A 22,486-nucleotide genomic window follows, 5' to 3' on the forward strand; every position below is an offset into this window, starting at 1 on the left:
TGAACCAGAATTATAGATGTTGTGAAATCAGGGTTGGGGGAATTTTCAGGTTGATAATCTGTAGTTCTGTACGTCGATACTTGGATTATAAATTTCAGCTTAATGGACCAGCAAGAAACTTCAGAGAACCCTAATGATGAAGAAATCGAATTCCTGGAGGATGATTTTGAGGAAGTTGTAGACTTTGGCGATGAAGGCGACAACGGTGAAGGTATATAAAAATGCACGTGGGAATGATCTAAGAAATGCCCATAAATCAATAGATTGTTGTCAACATTTTTGTCGATTGTGGGTTTATATAGAAACAAAATATTTCCATTTCATACCAGTAGTAGTGCATATTACGTTACGCGCTCGCCCTCTAGCGTTGAGTGTAGTAGGTGAAATAAAATGTAAAAATTAATTATTACACTAGAGTGGTTGAAATAGATAGGCCTTTCTTATAGCTTGTATGTTTTGTTTCCCCAATCCAGACCACGTGTTCGAAATGGGAAAACAAAACACACAAGCTTGATTTGTGAGAAAAATCCCTTCGTAAGAAAATGTTGACCTGAAGTTATACTTATCATTTTTGCCATCGATTCTCACAGTCTCGTTGAGCTCATATTCACTGTAAAATTAAGGAGTGACGTAAAACAGGAATCAAAACATCAGAGGTTAGGGAAAACAAGCAAAAAATTCCCTTTTTTACGCAGATGATGAGAGACTTTATAACCAACTAAATCATCAACATCATTCTTTTTGTTATCCTTGTAATCAACCATGTACATTTCCACTTAGTTAACCCTTTATGGTATCCACATAGAAATTCTCCAAACTGATCGCCATACATTTCCTTAAAGAATTAGTTGTGAGAATTTGATAATAGATCAAGGCATTTTCTCTTGGATGATCATTTTATTAATTCTCATACACTGTAACTTATCTCTTGACAGTGTATGGATATTGTTAAGTGAAAATTGATCTTTGTCACTATTGGGACTTTAAAGGGTTAATCATACTGCTAATCATCACCACCATCACGGCCATCATCATCATCATCATCATCGACATCATTATTATCCTCATTGATGTATTTCATTGCATTATATTGTCATTACTGTCATCATAACTATTGTTATTTTTCAGTAAATTTTATTTATTTTTTATCAGATGGACTGGCCATTGGGATAGAAGATGTTGGTGTTGGTGATGAAGGGGATGCAAATGGTGACATGGATGAAAAAGATGAAAAAGATGATGCGGAATTGTGCTACATGAAGCATACAGGTAATACATATAACATTAACATGTAGTAAACTACAGGAAATTTGTCCACTTTTCAGTTGAGCTGAATGGCAGGCCAGGGAACTCCCCAGTTTCTGCTCTGCTCCCTGTATATTTATGCTTTGGCTGGATTGATTTGCTCTCCTTTATGACATTAACAAGGGACAGTTTTAGAGTTCTTGATGTATGTTACAACTATTTCTTTTTCTCATTAAAAAGTAACTCAAAAATGGATGGGGAACAAGTTTTTGACATAATTTTGTTCTTATGCAATTATGTTATTGATCAAAATAAAATTCAGGTTAAAATATTTTTTTTTTAACCTACCGTGAATCAAAAAAAACTAAATAAATAAATGAAACTTGTGTACATGATATAGAGTGCATGTGTTATTTCAATACAGTGAACTCACACTAACCAGTTATAATGCATGCATTTATTCAGCCATGAACATTAATTTTATTATAGCTGATTTTTTTGTTAAATGTCAATGTTGTTATCAGCTTCAGTATTCTCGGTGTCACTGGACCCGGTTAACAATTCTATGGCAGTTACTGGCGGCGAAGATGACAAGGCATATGTTTGGAGAATACAAGATGGAGAGACGCATATGGAATGTCTTGGTAGGTTTTGATAAAGTGGAGGACATTATGGGCCAAATGTTTAAACGACGTCTAACTTAGGCCGCGGTTTAACGAAGCTATGAACCTCCAGATCTTAGTCTTTGGTGGGTAGTTTTAAGAAGATTAATGTTTTTGTAGTGTTCTCTGTATGCTTTCATAAAACTGTTGATGACAAATGATGTTTCAGTTTAGGTAAAATCGTTGGGCAAATTGAAAATGACTTAGAACGCAGTTTTATTAAACACTGGTCAAACTATGTTTAAATATTTGGCCCTATGCGTGTTGAAGTAAATCAGCAAATACTGCCATGCTCTGTCAAAAAAACTCAAATACTTTAATACAATTCTTCAGTTAATTAAATGACTAAAACAACTAACTACACCATATAAGAAATTATTTGCAATGTAACTGCAAATAAATTCCAGCTTACCAAAATGAAAGCTAGCCTCATTTCAGATAGGAGCAAGCAAAATGCTGTATTTTCAGCATACTGCACACTGGCAACATACCCTCTCCCCCACTAAGCATTTGATGAATGGAAGTTTCTCTTGTCTTTTTTTTGTCATAAAGGTCACAAGGACTCTGTGACTTGCACAGCATTCAGCCATGATTCTAAGTTTGTTGCCACTGGAGACATGAGTGGTCTGATCTTAGTCTGGGATGTTGCAACAAAAAAGCAAGTTTGGAACTTCGAAACCACAGATCTAGAGGTACAACTTAAAACGTACATGTACAGTTGCTGTTGAACTGTACTTAAATATATAAAGGACACACTGAGGAGTGAAGGAGGACCTACAAGCTGACAAATGTAAAGCAGAACTTCATTTTATAATAAATTACATACTATATTCTTCACTGAGCATAACCCACGTGTGTTCAGTCTATGTTTACTTTAAACCCAACTAAGATTACTTAATCTTTGGATCTTAAATTTGGTTTTGCAGCAACACTTAAATATGTTTATTTTGGTGTGACTCCGATACAGCGGCAATGCAAGATGTATGTAATGTGATGTAGTATTTCCACCATTTTCATCAATATAGCTGACTTCTTGTTTTATGTACCCACATAGTCATCATCATCATTGTTATTGTCATCCTTATCATTGCCATTATTTGGATGTTTGGTGATTTAAATATTAGGGGCACTTGTTTTATATTAGTTCAAGATATAAAAGGAAGAAATATTTACGTACAAAACAGCACTGTCACAATAAATAATGATTCCTTCTGAAGCCTGAACTCCTGTGAAGTTGTAAAAATATTTTATTCATAAATAGAAGTTAAAACTAAACAAGTAGAAGAACATAGATAATATTTAAACTTAAGTTGTTATTTCTGCTTTTCAGTGGTTGGAGTGGCACAAGGAAGCACATGTATTGCTTGCTGGAACAGTTGATGGTAGCGTGTGGATGTGGAAAATACCCAGCGGAGATTGCAAGACTTTTCAGAGTCATGGATGCAGATCAACTTGTGGAGTACTCATGAAAGATGGTACAGGAATATTTTATTATTATTTTTTATTTAATCACTTCTACCATATGGGGTGGAACACAGCAGAACAGGGTTCTAATTTAAGCGTGTTCTTACAGAGAACCCACCCAGCCCAGAAGAGGTTGGCCACACCACCGGGGTATACACTCCTACTCTATTTGAACAGTGGTGTGATTTCTTTTACATCACTCAAGAATCAGATAAGTGAAAGTGCTGTGAGACGGGACCTACAGTTTTTCATCCTTGTTCGAGAAGAGTAGAAAGTCTAACCATTTGCAGAAGTCGTTGTAAAGGCAACAATGTCTCCTCAGTTATTTTAAAGACCGTGAGTGCTGGTCCGGCCGGGGTTTGAACCCGCAACCACCCTCTCAACAGAGGGGTGCTCTCCCAAATGAGCTAACCACGTGGTGGTTTCTGAAAATTAAAAGTTTAGACATACCCCCTGGAACAGTGATAGAGTACTAGTATAGTAGAGAGACTATGATAGGGTAAAACTCCGACAAGCAACATGACCTTGAAACGAATGACATAAGACAGATGAAATGGCAGCAAACAAATTTCATACAAATTACCATATTGATAACTTCATCCCCAGGTAAAAGAGCTACTGTAGGATACGAGGATGGCAGCCTTAAACTTTGGGATTTGCGACAAGGAATTCATACCTTCCATCTATCAGGTAACTATAGAAACTTTAATCAGTTACATTGGTATTGACAGTAACGTTCTGGAATTGAGATTTAGCATAGCATTAACTCTTACTTTACTTTGACCATGTTTTTATTTAAGTCAAGGCATACACTGGACATTGACACTTGTAATGATATACAGTCGACTCTCTCTTAACAGACACCTCTATAAGACGGACACCTCTGTAAGATTTTTTACTCCTTTTGTTTGACTCTTTATAAGACGGACATCTCTCTAAGATGGACACTTAGTACCGGTCCCAAAGGTGTCCGTCTTAGAAAGAGTTGACTGTAGTTATTATATGACATTCGTTAATGTTGATATCTCAGACATGGACACTAATGATAAGGATGACAATTATGCTGACATTATCATGAACATCAGCAACAGAATCCTCATAAATTATGTTACTGTCATCCTCATCATCTGTCAGCATCACCATCGTCATCTCTCATCATCACTCATCACTCATCATGATTATCATCATTGTCCACTCCATATATCCACTTTGTTTGACATTAAGAGACATTGACATTGACATGTACAGTTATATAATTATCATATCCTAAATACAGTCAACTCTCTGTAAGGTGGACACCTTTGGGACCGGCACTAAGTGTCCATCTTAGAGAGGTGTCATCTTGTAGAGAGTCAAATAAAAGGAGTAAAGAAAGGCAGGAACCAACTCTAAGTGTCTGTTTTACAGAGGTGTCTGTCTTATAGAGGTGTCCCTTAAGAGAGAGTCAACTGTATGGGTTTTCTATGAATCAAACAATAATGTAACTTTGTAGATGGGACTGCACATCAGGGATCAATAACTTGCATCGATGGACAAAGAGATAACGTGCTTGTAGCAACAGGATCAGAAGACTCTACTGTCAAAATAGTGAACACCAACACTGGCAAGGTAACTAAACAGGTCACAGAAAAAAATCACTAAGAACAAAATGTCTTAAAAACCACTTAACATACATGGTACACATAGGATATGTTTGTGGGAGGGTAAAGACTAAGTGGATTCAAAGAAATGGTACATTTTTGTATCTCTAAACTCGACATTGAATCACAACTTTTTTGCATGGAACAAGAGCGGCAGAATTGAGAGTAACTGTTGAACTGTTGTGAGTAGAAGTGGAAACTCCTTAATGATCACTTTGTTATTTTGCCCAGCAAGTAAATAATTTTTGTAGCTTACATGAATCATGTGCAATTTTCTTATCAAATATTTTTCAAAACATAGGTGTTAAGTACATTAGCTGCTGGATTTCAAGAAAATGGCGATGGAGATTCTCCACCCTCCATTGAAGCTGTTGGATTCTCTCCTCAGTAAGAGAGTAACTTTAATGATATAGCCTCATTTTCACCTAATGTTTCAGCAAGAGGTTGTACTTTTTTTCAGTCAACTCTTTAAGTCCCAAAAGTGACCAACATACTTTACTGAATTTGCCACAGTAACTCAACATGATGACAGGAAATGAAACAGGACTTTCATCCCAGTTGATATCAACCCCTAAAACACCCAGCCCATGCGAGGTTGTACCTCAACAATCTCCTCTAAACAATATATACTCATGATCATGAGAGAAGGTTATGAGAATTATCATCAAAGAGAAAAATGAATGGTTTGATCTTTTATCAAAATCTTTCAACTTATTCTTTAAGGAAATGTATGGAGATCAGAATGGAGAATTTGTATGTAGATGTTAGGGCTTGCCACTCCCACTGGAGTCTGAGTTATAAAGAGTTGACTGTAATCAAGGAAAAGCCACCTGCAAGCTCCTACTACATCTTCACAGGCATCCCACTTACTTAAGTGCCAATAACCTGTAGAGGACTTTTAATAGACTCTTTCTTTGCCCCATACCTGTGAGATTCTGGTAATCAAATCTTGCACATTTATCTTCACCATCATTCTTTATTTTAGGTCAATATTGAATTAGTTCACCCCATTATTTTAGTCACAGACAGCCCATTTTTCACACCTTTCTAGCACAGACAAACCATTAAGCCAAGTTTACACTATGTTTCTTCACAGTCAACCCATGCTGGCAACTGCATCATTGAGTGGAGTACTTGGAGTGTGGGATTTATCATCATACAGACTTCGACAACAATGTAAACACCCTGTAAGTACAGTGAAATGTGTTACATGTGTTTCTCGAGGAGAATAATACCACAACAGGCAAGCAGATGGCAAGCATACCCATCTCTTTTGTGTAAGAGTCCCTCTCTAGAGTGATCAATTCATCTAAGTTTTATTTCTTTTTAATGTTACAGGGTGGAATAGTTCGACTCAAGTGGGACTCAGCAGCCCCTCTTATATACACAGGCTGCCTGGATGGAGTCATCAGGCTGTGGGACAGTCGGTCTGGAAACTGTGAAAGAGAGTGGTATGGACATAGCGGAGAGATCCTAGATCTTGCTGTATCAAGGTAGGTCAATATTATTAGTGTTTATTATATGGTTTCAATAGTACACACACTCTGATTGGGTGTTTTCTTGTGACGACTGGGCATTATTAGCTAGGTGTCCAAGGCATATACACTCTGTGTTTAGGTTGATACTAGACATCCTTATGGACATCAATGTTATGGTCAATTGACAGCTGTCAAAAAGGGTATCCACTGACCAGTGTCACCTGTCTGTATCATGGCTCAAGTGTACGACTCGTTGAGGTGTGACGTGTTTTTTAAAAGTTATCTGCTGACCAATTGTTAGTTTTAAATGATCGCAATGAAAAGGCCATGTAATAAATAACTTATTAACCTCGTCTGTTTCGTCATTAGAAGGGAATCTCAGAAGATGAGTCCTAGGACTCACCATAACTATTTGCAACAAAATCACTGCTTTGCTACTAGCGTGAGTACACTATAACATCGGAAATTATTTCTTGTTGCAGAGATGGAAACTTTCTGGTGACAGGATCTGGGGATGGTACAGCAAGAGTATTCACAGTACAAACGCCAGGGAGATGATTAGCAAAATTAAAGTAGCAATCTTTGTTGATTCGTAAGGGAAGAAAGCGGCTTACAATCCGAAATCGTGATTTTCAAACCGCTAGTTCCATTAATATTTTAAGTCATCTATACTACTTGATGAACATATAAAAGACAAATTGTTTACATGTAAAGCTACGTGCAAACGGACGCAGCAACTCCCAACAACACGCAACAACTCTCAACAACACGCAACAGCATGCAACAGGGTGTGCAAATGGACGCAGCATGTAACATCCAGCAATGATGCGTCCGTTTGCACGGGGCTATGTTCGGTGGCAAAGAGTCGCGACTGTAAATATTCGTGAATCCGCAATGCTTTCGTATAACTCGGTTTGAAAGTATTGGCTAGCTTTAAAATTTAAAGATTTGACTATTCTCAAGGTTAACTAATTGCGGAATAAGTCTACTTTTGGTCGAAGACCAAAACAACGACTGTTTCTAAAATCATGTAAAGGGGGACGGGGGCGGGGGTGCTTACTAGTTAAGCCTGCACTAAACTGTATGCTCTTCAACCCCGCAGCTGGGTCTGTTATATGGCATGATATTTTTCCATCTCACACAAATAGCTTTTTGGAAAGGAGGATAAAGTTGTCGTGTACATGTGATCAGCTGTTATTAATGGACATTTATTTGTGTTTACAACCTTAGGCGATCTTGAGCGCACTGGGTCATTGATTTAAACGGAGTTAAGCTAGTGTTAACGTTAACACCGTATCTGCTACAGCTAGTAAGGTGTGAAAATAGATTGATGTCGCTCAATAGAAGGACGAAACAACAACTGAAAAATAAAAAAAACATTTCTTTAATATGATACGTCATTAAAGCAGAACTTTTACAACTGAACACTTCCAAGTTACAAACAGTCAATTTTATGGTGCTTTTCAATAAACTCTCTGGGCTTCTGTGTAATATTTTACTTGGTTAAAGAGCACAAAGCTAAGCATCTAAAAAAGCGACATGTGATGCACTAGCAATATTCAGGGACGCAAATCAATACATATCTAGTTCCGTTCCTGTTTCGACTACATCCTTACGTATGAACCTTTGGTGTAGGTAATATTTGTAATGTCTTTCTGTGAATACAGAGAGCACCTTCTTCTACCATCGCCGTACACGTAGCTATAGGCATCACAGAAGAAGACAAATCCGCTTTGTTTGTTAGAACAACTCCAGTTGCATGTGCTTTGATCTGTCTCACGTACGGAAAACGGTTTTCCCTCCAGGTCAGCATTTATGTAATAAGCATTTTGCCTGCTCTTTAGGATGATCAGATTCGATTGCCTTGGAATGTCGTAAATGGAGGGATTTATCAAAGTTTTATTGGTCGTTTTGTTGAAAAATCTGCAAACTGATCCTGTGAAAGGAGGATTTAGCTGGCTATATACCACACAGGTACGGTTCTCGTCTTGACGGCAGAACGTCAGACACGTGGAGTAGTCTATGTTTTGAAGAAAACTGTATCCTGTAAAAACAACAACAGTTCGCGATCATTATCCTCAGGCCATTTGTTTGAATTGCTCGTCGTAAAGGAAAACCGAAAGGGTTGAGAAGGCATACCCAATCGCTCCTCCGTGACGATTATTTTTTGGGAGGTTATTTAAAAGAAAAATCGCTCAATTATTAGAAAGCTTTAAAATTAAGTCTAGGACAAACGGCGAACGTGAGATTCAAATTGACATGTCTCAAATCAGGAAATATGTGTAGATATTAATGAATAGTAAATGACAAGTAGAGGGAAATCTTGGTCACGTGATACGTCGACGCCGTGCCATAACAACATGGTTGGGAGGGTCCTTTGTCTCCTGTCTCCTGTCTCTTCTGGGAATGAAGTTGTAAACGTGATTCTTAATCCCTCTGTCAACCAAACCTTCCTTCGTTAGGCCAAAAATCGTATATAACTGAGGGTAAGGGTTTGGGCCTCGGGACGTAGCAATCCGACACAAACTGACCCTTCTTAGCATCCGAAATTTCTTCCCAACAGCGTGCGCTCTCATTGTTTACGTCAACGTCACAAGACATCGAACAATGAAAGTGCTTCCCGCCCAAATCTTTGAGCGGGAAACATTGCAAAAAATCGATGACGTCAGAGGGTAACAGTGCACTGTTACCCGCGACTGTTGACCGACGACCGCCGTTACAGCGAGGTTTAATGAATTTCCACTTATATCACTTGAAGACTGGTCCCTCAGGAAACAGTTAATTTTGTTTCCCTCGAATCTCAATGTTTTCCTTGGCTTCGCCTTGGGAAACATTGACACTCTCGGGAAACAAAAATAACTGTTTCCCGAGGGACTAGCCGAACAGGTGATTAATATCAGAGCAGTACCTGGTTCATAGATGTCCACACCCTGAGTTTCAAGTTGAAAGTAGGCCTCACATGAGTGTACCATTCCCTGTTTTTTCAGGGCTTGACAATACAGCTGTGAAGAGTTCTTGAGTTTTTGCCACACTGCGGTGTAGTCAAAGCCGGGTGGTAGCTCTTTTACAAACGGTTCAGTGAATAACAAATCAATGGGAGAAAGTGTATACTGCATGGGAACAGGGTTCTGTTTGACAGAAGCTGCCCATGTCATCGCATCACCGTTGCTTGGTGGTGTTGATCCAACTGTATAAGTTGTGGTCTGTACTTGTTTCAAAAAGTTTGACGCGGCCTTCTTTTGATCACTGTCCAAAGAAATTCCTCCCCCGATGCTGATTAGTCCTGCGTAATTCGCCTGGGCTTCAACACTAAACTCGCTCCTCTTTAAGGATTCAAACGTCGTCTGGCTCACCTTGTGATGTTGGACAAACTTTGCTCCGTACGTTGCTTGAGTCATGAAGTGAGTACCATAGTATTTGATAAACTCTAGAACTGCTTCATCACCATTCTCCGGGTCGGCCAGAGTTTTCGCTTTGCTGATAAACCCGGGGTCAAAGGGTGGCGGATTCGTGAAGTCAATCATGCTATAATAGTTTTGACACACGGCTTGGGAAATGATGTACAAGAAGTCACCGCTTGTCATTTCAGCTGCATCCGTGTTGAAGCCCGCACTGGCGGAAAATTCATATCCAAAACCACCGCCTAAATAACAAGATGCAAGTATTTATTCGTAAGTTTTTTTTGGAATAGTAGCTATGGGCCTTAAAAGTTATTGGCCATTATGAGATTAGTTTAGTGTTGTGTCTAATAGACCTTTTTAGCTTGAATGTTTGTTTTCCCAAAAGGTCATGTTACCCTATAGGAGTCAGAGGTTTTTCTCTTACCTAATTCACGTATTTCAAAAAGGAGAATTTTGCCCAAAAACGTGTTTTGAAGCTAGTCGACCCGTTTTCAGTTCGGGCATGCGCAGAATGCAAAATTTCGCGATTTTCGCTTTTTCGCACTTCTTTCGCTTTTCTTGCTTCGTTTTTTGTTTCCAGTTTTGTTGGGCAATTAGTAGGCTACATTTCATTGGGAAACGTTTTTTGAGAACCTCTTAGATCTTAGAATTAGATGCAAGGTGGGCATTGGAACCAGATTTTGATGGGTATTTTCGGGTCAGCGTGACATATGTTTTTTGCCTTTTTCTCGGACCTCCTTGTACTGAATCTTTGACCGTCTAAACTGATGACGTCTCAAGCGGTCCAAGGGACGTGGATCCGCAAGGGTGCTTACGTACGCTTTCGGGGCGAATGGGTTAAACTCTGAGCTGGATGGAGATCACACAAACCTTTGACACTCGCTTGTACTCCAAGGTGTATAGACATCTGCTGTTTATTATGAATTAACTTCGAATCAAATGATACCACACAAGATTCGCTGGGGATCACAGTGAAGCCTTGTGGGATCACGTGACGGCAATCCGCTGTCTGTTTGGGTTTGGAGTAATTAGCCGTGAATATGGGTTGTCTGAATCCAGGATCACGTCCGTTGGCTAGGGGATAACCAAACAGGATATCATAACCAATGAGGCTGTAGTCTAGATCAGAGAACGTCTTCTTCCAATGGGTTTCACTACTGCAGTCCCGGATTTCTGGATCCATTGCCACCCCTGGTATCATAGAGAAAGAAAGTGTAAGGAAACTTCATTCAAACACAAATTCTTCCCGCGGCAAGAGTTTTAACAATTAAAAAGTAAGTTAAATCTTCCACAGTATTAGCTATGGAGGGGTCTTACATCGGACGACCTTGGGTAGCATCGCGGTGACCATGCAGCGGTTCATTTTTGCGAGAATGTAACATGGTCTTGTTGGTGCTCTCTCTGAGATTGTTGTTATAAAGGGTTTCGTTCACACCTGATTTAAGTTACAAAATCGATTAAAAAACAAACTTCCCTTTGAGACTGCAAAATATTTTGACGTCGGAAGGTACAAGGGTACACTCACGAATGTGGATGACTACACCCCTTTTCGAAATTTACTAAGTAATGTTTTTGTCGATCTAAACAAACAAATAACTTTTATTATGACCCTTTCGTGGGGGCACCTGTTTCCAACGAATTTCAATCTTAAGTCCACCAAAAGAAAACTAAAACCGCTAACTTACCGACGTCAAACGTCATTTGCTCGCCGTCACTCTGCAGTCTTGGTTTCGCATGCGGCGATACAAATCTTGAAAGAGATATGGGAGGTTTGGATCTGTCAGATACAAGACAAATTGATTCACGTGTGTTGAAAAGAAACTCAGAGAGGGAGCGACCATAAATGAGAGGATACAATGGAAAAAAATAAACTTTTAAAAATTTATTTTGCTTGAGTAATTCCGGATGCAATGGGTACATTTGAATAAAAATCGTAGTTATAAAACATTTCTGAAGTTCAATTCCATGTAAAAACCTTTTTCTCATATTAAGTCTGAAAGGTCTTCTGCGGTACTTGCCGCATCACTTCTCTTTAAATTAAGTGATAAAAACCGCCTCATGATCCTTTTCCTTTTCTTTTATGATGATATTGTTTTGCTTGCTGTTACTGTTACTGTGACTATCAAATCAAAGAGTTACTTTTGTCTATTAAAGTAATTTATCTCACCCAGAATGCGGCGAATAGTTTCGCCAAGAGGCTACCATAGCCACAGCTGTCACAGAGAGAACTATCACAATGAACCATTTCCATTTTTTGTCCAGGTATATTCGCATCTGCAAAAATGTTTGATATAATATTCAACCATAAATCTCTTTTCTTTAGATCTCTTTTCTAGAGATCCAACGTTTACAACTAGCTGGATCTTCGTCCACGGTTTTTGCAGTTAATTTAGTCCTTCAATCATAAATGCCATCACTTCGTTGCCCTAGCGTAACCGATCTAACTCATCAAAAACTGCGATGTATAATATTAACACCTGCTTGTTATGGTGGTCTAAAAATGACTTCGAATAGATGAACTGTAATATATAGAGATTCTAACTCACCAATATACAAGGCTCTTATTAATCCCCTCCTTTTTAAGCTAGGGGACTGGGTTCAAATTTGCTCCAACCAAAAGAAGATAGAGTATATCTCAGCTTCGAACCTCTGTTGAAACCTGCCATCCCCAGTTATACAGTTGACTCTATTTTTCTCCCTACATCCTTACATCCCTAACATTTTAAGGTTCACTCTCCAACGAGCCTCGCGAGGTTATACAATAACGTATTTCTAGTATTTATCAATAGAGCTTCTAGCTCAGCGGCCATGAACTAAAAGATCATGCGCCCAGGTCTACGCCTTTAGGCGATAGCCTAACAATGCAGTTACAATCACTAGGTATCATGATAGAGCATAATGAGGTTATGTCTACCTTCTCACTAAAGGAAACGCTCTCACGATTTTCCTTAGCCATCCGTCTTCAAATAGAATGTTTTCTAAAAGAGGAAACAAAAAGTGATTTAGTGAAACCTGTTAGCATCAGGTGGTTACGTGATCTTTTTAACACTGTACCGTTAATTTTCGCATATCGATTGTAACCTTAAACACTGTATGGTTATCAGGGTTATGAACATGTATGAGGCACTTCCACAACCCGTACATATACATATACCTGCAGGTTAATAATAGGGGAGGAGAGTCCCACTACTGCGACTCAAGAAAACACGGAGACCCCTGCTGTTAGTCTTAAGGTGGCTCCCTAGAGTATTTTCTTCGAGTATTTTACGTTCAGCTTGCCTACTTTTGAAGCCAAAGAATTGATGTCCTTGGAAAATTTCTGCTTCATTTATACATACAATTTACTCTTACAGAGATCGATAGTGACTTGTCACCGGAGTCACATTGTCTCCTCTAATGAGAGTTAATAAAGTTTTTTGGGGGAATATTTCGCTACTGAGAGGCCATGTTTGTTTTATTTTAATTTTGCGTGGACGTCGGGCGGATTTTAAACCTCACGCAATACTAGTGCTCAAGCTGCGCATAACCAATTTACTCTAGAGAGCCACCTTAAACGTCTTTGGACGCGACACACAGAAATTCCCTTTTGGTTCCAGTGGATACTGACAGCAAAAAGTGCCCATAAGGCAAAATCGCAGTGACCGCAAATTTTTTTGTGTTGCAAAAACGCATCCATTCTTACTGGTGTGTTTTCTCGGAGTTAGAAACGTCATGACCATATTTGGAGGTCGCAGCGAACTAAAGCTGGATGCGTGACCCTTCGAATACATGAATTCCGGGAAATGGCCGACAAAGAGCGAATGTTACAGATGCTTTGCTATTCGCATTTTAAAATAAAATAGGACAATAATGCAAAGAAAAAATAAACAAAGAAATAGAAGTCTTAAAGGCAAGATATTCTCAGCTTGTCTTCACCCATATCTAGTATCATTTAATATTTTTTTCTGATAATGCCTCGATGCAGGAATTGTGGGATCGCCTGACTGCGACCCTTAGAAAGCAAGACCTGTCTTCCTAGACTGATTTATTTCTTGAAGGGGGTAATCTGCCGCGACATTTGCTTCCGTGGTGATAGCGACTTTTATCGCACCCTGAGAGAAAATTCATCTTATTTACGTTAAAACATGAAAAAGTTACGAGATGTCTGAAAAATAGTTTCAGTTACCTGTTAACAATATGAACAGCCTAGATTCGCAGACGGTTTACAGTCCTGTATTATCTTCACGGTTGCACTACCAAATGAATGCCTTGTAGTAAAGTTGCTCTTAATCAAATGCCAAGGAAATAGCAAGCTGCATGTAGAATAATGATAAGAAATGGCTTTCAATCCTTGAGCTGTCTCAGCTTGCAAGCTGACACAGAAAAAGTTCAAGAAGCACAAGAGAAAAAAAGAAAACAAACTCGTTCTTGCCTTTACTTATTCACTCTCTGACCTGACGGCCCTCTTCAAAATCACACATTATTATTGTTTCACTGCATAAAATGCTTTCACCACCTGGTTTAGAGTTGAGAAGAACTAAATACGTTGTTATATACTTTACCCCTGAGTGTTTGACCTCTGTCACTGTTGTCCCGGCTGTTGTCTGGCTTTTAAAGACCCTATTGGTTGTTTGCCACTGCAAGAACAGGGCTTGTCCATGTGAGTACTTTCCGAGAAATTGCGGAAGTTCTACAAGGTACCCAGAATCAATCTATTTGCTTCAGCAAAACATAATATATTGGGCAAATAAAGAAGTGGACTCATGACAAGGAATCGAGTCCTGCTTGTCCGACGCACTTGACTTACCAGCAGTCGCCCTGAATTATTAAAAAACATCATATCAGCTTATGTCACTCCAGGGTTTTGGAATATTTTCACATATTTTTATTTTGAAATGTGTTTACTTACAGCTACGGAATTGATACGGGGAGAAAACAATCTGCATCGTGGATCCATGCGAAGACGATGTCATTCACCAAAGAGACTAGAAGGCTAAGAAGCCTTTTAAGAGACCCATTTCAAGTACCGTTAGGTATGGATGTCATCGTTCAGTAACTGCCAAGCGAAGAATAGCACATCTTGTTTCTACTTTCTAAATCCAAACATTTTATCAAACCGATAAAATTAAACCGTTCTGGAAGCAAACATTAATTATTCTTATCTGTCCCAGATTCAACAACACTTCCTGGACAGTTTCCGGATTAGAAACAGGCATAAACACATAAACGAAATGTGAAAACCTCTCATTAGAATGGCACAGGTGTAGTACGTCTTGAACTGTGTTATGGCAAGTACTCTAGTAAAATTACCCTCAATCTAAAAGTCTTTTTATCTTTCAGTCTACCAGGCCGACTTACGACATTCGTTCGTCTCGTTCTGATTAATTGGTCTCTCTGCCGATAGCCCTCTTTTGAATTACTGCAGGATATTATCAATGCTTTTACTGCAGAAATTACTTTCACTATGTGGGTGACAAATTATGAATAGAGTTGATTGCTCTATTTCACCCTTTTCCGACCTCTGTCATCATTATTTGGCATAGAATTTGTCGAGTCCTTTCTTGGAAAGGCATTATACAGAAGGTATAAGTCGAGATCATTCTTCTTTAGCTAAACATTTTACGCCGGACAGGAGCAATCCAAAAGCGGGGCAGCAGGCGCTGACTACAGTTCCGAGGTAAATACTTTCAAAATTGTCTTTTACTTGGCTGTAACGATCATAGGATGAGTGAGTTCACACGCTGTAAGCCCAGGTCTACAAGAGTTCACACCAAGATTTATTCGATTCGAGCCAGGGTTAATTCCCTGATTTGACAATTGGAGTCACCACTAGTCAACCAGTTCTACACAGACAGTCAGAAAATTTTCTCCTCTGATGATATTCAAAAGATTTACCAACGAAAGGTGCCTTATGATCAACGTTTCGTTTCGATTTAACTTTATCACAACCCACTGCTCTCTCTGCCTGTTGCCTGATACTCAGGCAATATCGTCACGCCTCTGACGCGACTCAAAGTTGATCAAAAGTAACGTCTCGTACCGCAGTGTTTTTAAATAAAGGTCAAGCTACCTCTCGGCTTGCTTCGCTCGCAGATTTTTAATTTTTGCTGTTTTACCCCGTTTTTTTACCTTTTCCCACCAGTACGGAGCATGGTCCCAGGCTAATAAAGGTCCAGTCGTTCGAGAAAGTCTCGGATTTGAAAATTCACCACACTTATTTTGCGCTGAAAATCGTTGAGCGAGATCCCGGGAGAGGATATAACAATGCTGGATTACAGCTCTGGGTCCTATTGGGTAGGTTATAGAAAGGTTAAAAAATGCTACATTTTAAAAAGAAGTGGGAGATAACGGTGGCTTTTTCGACAAAATCAGGTCAGAAGCCGGTATAGTCGAAGAATCTCCCCTTAGCTGGAAATCATAGACTCTCAAACCTGAAAGTCATTGATTAATAGATTGATTGGATTGTTATTGTAGGTCGCTAAAAAACAAGACTTACACAGGGTATCTCAAGTTCTACGCTGAAATGTCAGGCTATTTCTACCTACAAACTCAACTTCAAAGTCAATTCGTCCTTACTATTGATGGGTTTACCGTGAGTGGTTTACTCGCGATGTACCCAATATATGGGGGTGCTAATCAGCTGTGGAAATTTGGTCCAAATGATACCCTTGTCAGCAAAATGGGCCTGGTAGCTGATGTAAAAGATGGCTCTACAGTCCCTGAAACCAAGTGCATCGGCTATTTTCCAACTGGTGCTGACAATCAAAAATGGAGTTATGAAAATGGCCAGATAATCAGCAAGCTTAATGACCTTGTTATTGATATCACAGATGCCAATACAACCGTGTCCACCCCAGTCCAAATGTGGCAAAAAACCGGAGAACCCCAACAGAAGTGGAATCTTGTCCCCGAAAGTGAACTTGATGAGAAGTGATTGACACAGATTAAGTTCAGCTCACTGAGTAGGAATAATCATTTTGCTGGATTTGCTGTAAGAAGGACACCATAAGTGTTCTTATTGCAATCTGCGTATCTTCTACCATAGCATTAAGCAAAGCTGACTATACTATTTTAAACCTATGCACATTTTAACTTCTTTCTTTTGCGTACTGTGACTTAATAATCGCATTTAGCTTGTAATTCATTTGTTGTTGTTGCTATCAAGAAAATAAAACTTGATATATGCCAGAGTTATGTCAATAAGGATTATGTATAGTAGGTAAATCTTTCGCTTCTTTTTCCCCACCAACTGTTGGAAGCGAAAGGTCTTGCTTCTTTTGCAGAAAGAAAGGTGTATGTTTTTGGGCATAGAGCAAAGATGTTTCGTCTCTCTTTTACCCTGTAAACCAATCAGCTGGTATAAAGCATCTCTTCCATAACAACATATAAGCAAGAAATGGCCAGATAACGAGCACCATGAATAATCTTGTTATTGATATACGAAATGGAGATACAAAAGTGCCCACCCCAGTTCAGATGTGGCAAGATGATGGAAACCTCCAGCAGAAGTGGTGTTTCAGTTGTTCCCAAAAGTGAAATCTCCAGTGAAATTTTTGGGACACCAGATTTAGATGGGCGAATAAGTGAATAGCATAAGATTTGGCTTTTTACAACTAATCAATGTTGCAGATTATCTGCAAGAAGGACAGGTTAATATTTTTATTGCTTTTGTTTAAATCTGTTCATTTACTACTTATAGCATTCAGCAAAGGTTTTTAAATGCATTTTAATAATAATGCACAATTCAATTTCTTTGCTCCACAGTTTTTTTGTAACTGGCCTTAGTAACCAAGCTTGATTAATTTCAGAGTTACTATAAATAAGGATTATATACAGCAGCAAATATTTCACTTTTTTCACTGACTGTTGGACGTCCAACCTCTGACTTCTTTTATGTGAAGAAAAGGTGTATATTCGTGCCAGGTACAGATACGAAATACTTGGTTTCTTTTTTACCCTGTTTACCAATAATGAGCTGGTTTACCCATGTCTGAAAAAAAGACATGCATGTGGTGGTCATAGAAGTGAGACTGGCCTTTTGCCCCTTTGGCTTTTGTGAAACATGTTGCTTTTCTCCCATGACAAAAAAGATGCAGCTGCTATTGTTAGATGTTTTCAGATCACCAACATCCACGCTGTATGTACATTGATCCAAGCTACCGTCATGCTCATTGCTTATGACTGTTATTCTTTGCATCAGAGGAAATATGACCGACATGACCTTATAATTCAGAGAAATATTAAGGATGTCACATTTTCTGCAAAGATGAGGCAGAAAAGACTTCCCCATCGTTGGCTCATTTATCATGACCAGTACATGTGTAGGTCTTGCTATTCCTTCTTATAACTTTTCGCTTTTGTAGGAAAAAATTTCTAATTTTTAGGTCTTCTTGTCATGTTCTTTTTGTGCTTGTAGCATTCTTTCTCGTCCTTTTGCTTTAATCAGCTCCAGTCTCTTTTTGTCAATGTATCTCTTTACAAATATAAAAGATGATATCCCACTGGTAATAACCACCACCCTTCGAGTAAAGGAAAAAATAATACAAATGTAATAAGTATAAATTTACAAACAAACTTGATTGTTCCCTAGCCATCAGAAGAGAAACTTGATGAAATTTAAGTTCTTCATTCCTGTCCAGAAAATTGCAACCCTCTTGTTGTTTAGATCCCACCATCAGTCTCATTCTATAGGCAGGTGTCAGGTCTGAGGTATTTTAATATAGAATAAATTTAAACCCTTTGATCAACATTGACCAAATTTCTCCTTGAAATTTTAGTGTATTATGAAACCGGTCAGTGTAAAACGCAGACTGCGGACTGCAGACTGCAGACTGCGGACCAGGGACAAAATGCAGACTGAGTGTAAAATGCAGACTGCAGACTAAGAGTAAAAGGCAGGCTGGGGTAAAATGCAGACCGAGCATAAACTGTAGTCGTGGAAGTGTTTAAGGGCAAAAAAATCCCGCAAATACATGTAAACGAACACTTACTTGACGACATCTGCTTTCACAAATCCATTCCTTTCTTCTCTGGAACGTCGTCGACGACCTGAAAACATAATCGCAATCTTGAACCTTTTTCCTGTCCGAGAGACTTCACGCTTCAACTTTAAATGCGAGGTTTTCGGATATATGTCACCAGGGACCGTGAACTGATACAACACCACGATGTTTACGCTTAAATGAAAGCTGCTGACCCAAAATACTGTACAGGAAGAATTATGGCGATAAAAATGGGAGTAAATCATTCCAACAACAAATAAAGATGTTCTGCAGGAAATTTGGATGACCTTCTATGAAAGTATTGCAAATCAAGGTACGCAGACTTAAGCTGTTCAGATGTTCATTGAAACTTCAGGCGAATGTGCAATGCACTTCGACTAGGAAGTGAAGTATGTAACTGATACCGGCTAGCTATTTCACCGATTTGGAGAAGAAGGAGCACAAATGTTTAAAAAAGTTTGCAGTTTTTATTCTGCATTTTACCCCAGCCTGCGTTTTACTCTTAGCCTGCAGTCTGCATTTTACACTCAGTCTGCATTTTACCCCTGGTCCGCAGTCTGCAGTCTGCAGTCCGCAGTCTGCGTTTTACACTGACCGATTATGAACAAAGTGGCCACGTGAATTAAGGGCATGATTACAAACAATGAAAGACAAGCAGTAAGAAGACAAGATTGCCTGCGTGAATACGTCTCCTATTTCCTTTGTTGCACGCGTATGGCGTACATTTGCGGACAAAAATAATTGAAAATAAAAGACAATTTGAAGTTCAAAAATTAGACTATCCATGTCGAAATCTCGTCATATGAATTTGAAATCGCAATGAACGCAGTCGAAATAGCATCATTCGAACTTGAAGTTACTTTGAACAAGTTGAAACTATAAAGGGAAAACTCGACATCGCGGATGTTAAAGTTCAAATCACCATTCCAACTAAAATGCAAATTACATGAATCATATGTCGAGATTTCGACATGGATAGTCTAATTTTTGAACTTCAAATTGTCTTTTATTTTCAATTATTTTTGTCCGCAAATGTACGCCATACACGCGGAAAAGGGACTTTTCCGTGTGCAACTAAGGAGATAGATGTCTGCACGCAGGCAAAAGACAAGATTGCCAATATACTATTTAGAGAATTATTAAAAAGGTAAAATGAACTTCCTTACCATCCTATAGCGACCATACGCATTCCGGATAAATACATTTTCTCCTCCCTTCAATAGATCAACTGCTAGAAAGGTCCTAGGAAGTTGTGCAAGACCGGTCCATCTTCACCGCCATATTGGGAATCGAAAAAGCCTGGGAATAAGTGAACAAAAAAATGGACGGGGGGTTTGCAGTTGGGTTTGCGGTGGCGAGGGAGGAAAGGGAAAAGGCACAGAAACGAGAATTACCGTGACAGTAAATCTAGTTCTCCCGGAAACTATCAATCGAGGCAGTTTACAAAATTTGTTGAAGAAAACCCCAGTCTCATGTGCCCCTACCCCTCCCCCTGTACCACTTATGCGTCACTTGGGGCCGGCATTTGTCAAAGCATTTACAAAGGCTGTTAATTTCCAAGTTAATCTCCCCGAATGAAGGTTAACAAATAGATCAGAAATTAACGAACAGAACAAGAAGACTGGATGGGAACAGTTTGAACCAGGGGTGGGGTGGGAGTAGAGGGTGAGTTGGTTCCAAAATATAAAAATTTACGTCAGTAAGTCCACAGCAACAAACCAATGAGTGGTGCTGGATCTCCCAGTTGTAGATCTGGATCAGTACAAGTCAATTAAACTTGTAGAAAAATATGAAACAGCAAACTGATCTTGAGGGCATCATTGGCAAAATCACAGTGACCGCAAATTTTTTTGTGTTGCAAAAACGCGTCCATTCTTACCGATGTGTTTTCTCGGAGTTGGAAACGTCATGACCATATTTGGAGGTCGCGGCGAACTAAAACTGGATGCGGTGTGACCCTTCGAATACATGAATTCCGGGAAATGGCCGACAAAGAGCGAATGTTACAGATGCTTTGCTATTCGCATTTTAAAATAAAATAGGACAATAATGCAAAGAAAAAATAAACAAAGAAATAGAAGTCTTAAAGGCAAGATATTCTCAGCTTGTCTTCACCCATATCTAGTATCATTTAATATTTCTTTCTGATAATGCCTCGATGCAGGAATTGCCTGACTGCGACCCTTAGAAAGCAAGACCTGTCTTCCTAGACTGATTTATTTCTTGAAGGGGGGAATCTGCCGAGACATTTGCTTCCGCGGTGATAGCCAGTTTTCTCGCGCCTTGAGGGAAAATTCATCTTATTTATTAACATGAAAAGGTTACGAGACGTTAAAAAACAGTTTCAGTTACCTGTTAGATGAACAGGCTAGACAGGCTAGGTTCGCACACGATTTACAGTCTTGTATCTTCAGTTGCAATACCAAATGAATGCCTTGTACTTAGTAAAGTTGCTCTTCATCAACTTCCAAGAAAATGGCAAGCTGCATGTAGAATAATAAGCAATGGCTTTCTATCCTGATGTTTGAAAGATGTGGTCTTTGGCTGTTTCAGCTTGCATGCGGTCAGAAAAAAAGTTCCAAGCCGGGGATCACAAGAAAGACAAAGAAGAAAATCGTTACTCTTTCTTGCCTTTGCTTATTCACTCTCTGACCTGACGGCCCTCTTCAAAATCACACATTATTATTATTTCACTGCATAAAATGCTTTCACCACGTAGATGACTGTTGAGAAGAACTTAATACGTTGTGTATACTTTCCCCCTGAGTGTTTGACCTCTGTCATTGTTTTCTGCATGACTTTAATTTTTGAGACCCGATTGGTTGTTTGCCACTGCAAGAATGAGGCTTGTCCATGTGATGTGCTTTCCAAGAAATGGTGGAAGCTCCGTGCAGGGTATCCAGGTTCAACCTCTTTGCTTAACTTAGCTAAATTAAAAAACAAAGTGGACTACAAGGAATCGAGTCCTGCACCGGGCCCGGCTGCTTGTCCGAGCCCTTAACTTTTTTTAATAATACTTTTTCATAACCAGTAGTCCTAAACACTTTTTTCACATCAGATAATGTAAGCTGTACGTACTTATACTGTATTTTAAAAATGTATTTACTTACAGCTACGCAAAGAAAACTATCTGTAGCGTGGATCCATGCGAAGACGGTGTCATTCATCCAAGAAAAAATACAAGCCTTTGAAGAGACTCAAATTGCATGGCTGGTAGGGTTACCATGAGGTCGGATGTCGTTAACTGACAACCAAGCGGAGGATGACTCATGCCATCTTGTTTCTACTTTTTATAAAATCCACACAATTTTATCAAACCGACAAGATTGAAAATTTTGGAAGCAAATATTAATTATAATATAGTTCCTGTCCTAGATTCAAAGACAACTCCTGGACGGAAAACTTTCACTTCCGTAACGTTAGCTTTATCGCAAGGTTCATATAATGCCCACACGTCTGTTTGTCGTTTCCAGGTTCTAACTTATTATAGAGGTAGGGAATAGGTATGAACACGTAAAAGCAACGTGAGAGCCTAATGGTCCAGCTGTAGTTGTCTTGTATTGCGTTATAGCGAGTACTTGAGTGAAATCACCCTCAATGTAAACAGTCTTTTGT

At 39.1% G+C, this 22,486-nt stretch overlaps 2 protein-coding genes across 4 annotated transcripts; one reads left to right on the forward strand and one right to left on the reverse strand.

Moving 5' to 3' along the window:
• Positions 1–48: 48 nt before the first annotated feature.
• LOC140924089 (angio-associated migratory cell protein-like) lies at positions 49–7,914 on the forward strand. Its single transcript, XM_073374089.1, has 11 exons — positions 49–211; positions 1,153–1,269; positions 1,770–1,889; positions 2,460–2,599; positions 3,238–3,382; positions 3,978–4,061; positions 4,864–4,979; positions 5,313–5,398; positions 6,108–6,198; positions 6,350–6,504; positions 6,972–7,914. The coding sequence occupies exons 1-11, from the start codon at positions 103–105 to the stop codon at positions 7,045–7,047; spliced, it is 1,239 nt and encodes a 412-aa protein (XP_073230190.1). The 5' UTR covers positions 49–102; the 3' UTR covers positions 7,048–7,914.
• Positions 7,851–21,249, reverse strand: LOC140924088 (uncharacterized). 3 transcript variants are annotated; one of them, XM_073374087.1, is made up of 8 exons: positions 14,302–14,402; positions 14,056–14,182; positions 12,805–12,868; positions 12,058–12,164; positions 11,576–11,667; positions 10,761–11,081; positions 9,398–10,132; positions 7,851–8,533 (listed from the first exon to the last, which is right to left on the reverse strand). In XM_073374087.1, exons 3-8 carry the CDS (start codon positions 12,844–12,846, stop codon positions 8,094–8,096), a joined length of 1,737 nt encoding a protein of 578 aa, XP_073230188.1. In that variant the 5' UTR covers positions 12,847–12,868; positions 14,056–14,182; positions 14,302–14,402; the 3' UTR covers positions 7,851–8,093. The 3 variants fall into 3 exon arrangements, with proteins under 3 accessions (XP_073230188.1, XP_073230189.1, XP_073230187.1); XM_073374088.1 differs by lacking the exons at positions 14,056–14,182; positions 14,302–14,402 and adding an exon at positions 21,224–21,249 and having other exon boundaries at positions 11,576–11,640; XM_073374086.1 differs by lacking the exons at positions 14,056–14,182; positions 14,302–14,402 and adding an exon at positions 21,224–21,249.
• Positions 21,250–22,486: the final 1,237 nt, after the last annotated feature.

The sequence above is a fragment of the Porites lutea genome, chromosome 14 (genome assembly GCF_958299795.1).
Source record: "Porites lutea chromosome 14, jaPorLute2.1, whole genome shotgun sequence".
NCBI classification, from domain to species: Eukaryota; Metazoa; Cnidaria; class Anthozoa; order Scleractinia; family Poritidae; genus Porites; species Porites lutea.

Excerpts from the sequence above, each read along its gene's own strand:
- LOC140924089 (XM_073374089.1), top strand. The coding sequence starts at position 103 with ATGGACCAGCAAGAAACTTCAGAGAACCCTAATGATGAAGAAATCGAA. Across the intron at positions 212-1,152 it reads TGAAGGCGACAACGGTGAAG|ATGGACTGGCCATTGGGATA; the intron begins GTATATAAAAAT and ends ATTTTTTATCAG. Across the intron at positions 5,399-6,107 it reads GCTGTTGGATTCTCTCCTCA|TCAACCCATGCTGGCAACTG; the intron begins GTAAGAGAGTAA and ends GTTTCTTCACAG.
- LOC140924088 (XM_073374086.1), bottom strand. The coding sequence starts at position 12,846 with ATGGCTAAGGAAAATCGTGAGAGCGTTTCCTTTAGTGAGAAG. Across the intron at positions 10,133-10,760 it reads AGTACAAGCGAGTGTCAAAG|GCGGTGGTTTTGGATATGAA; the intron begins GTTTGTGTGATC and ends CTTGTTATTTAG. Across the intron at positions 8,534-9,397 it reads TGTGGACATCTATGAACCAG|GATACAGTTTTCTTCAAAAC; the intron begins GTACTGCTCTGA and ends TTGTTTTTACAG.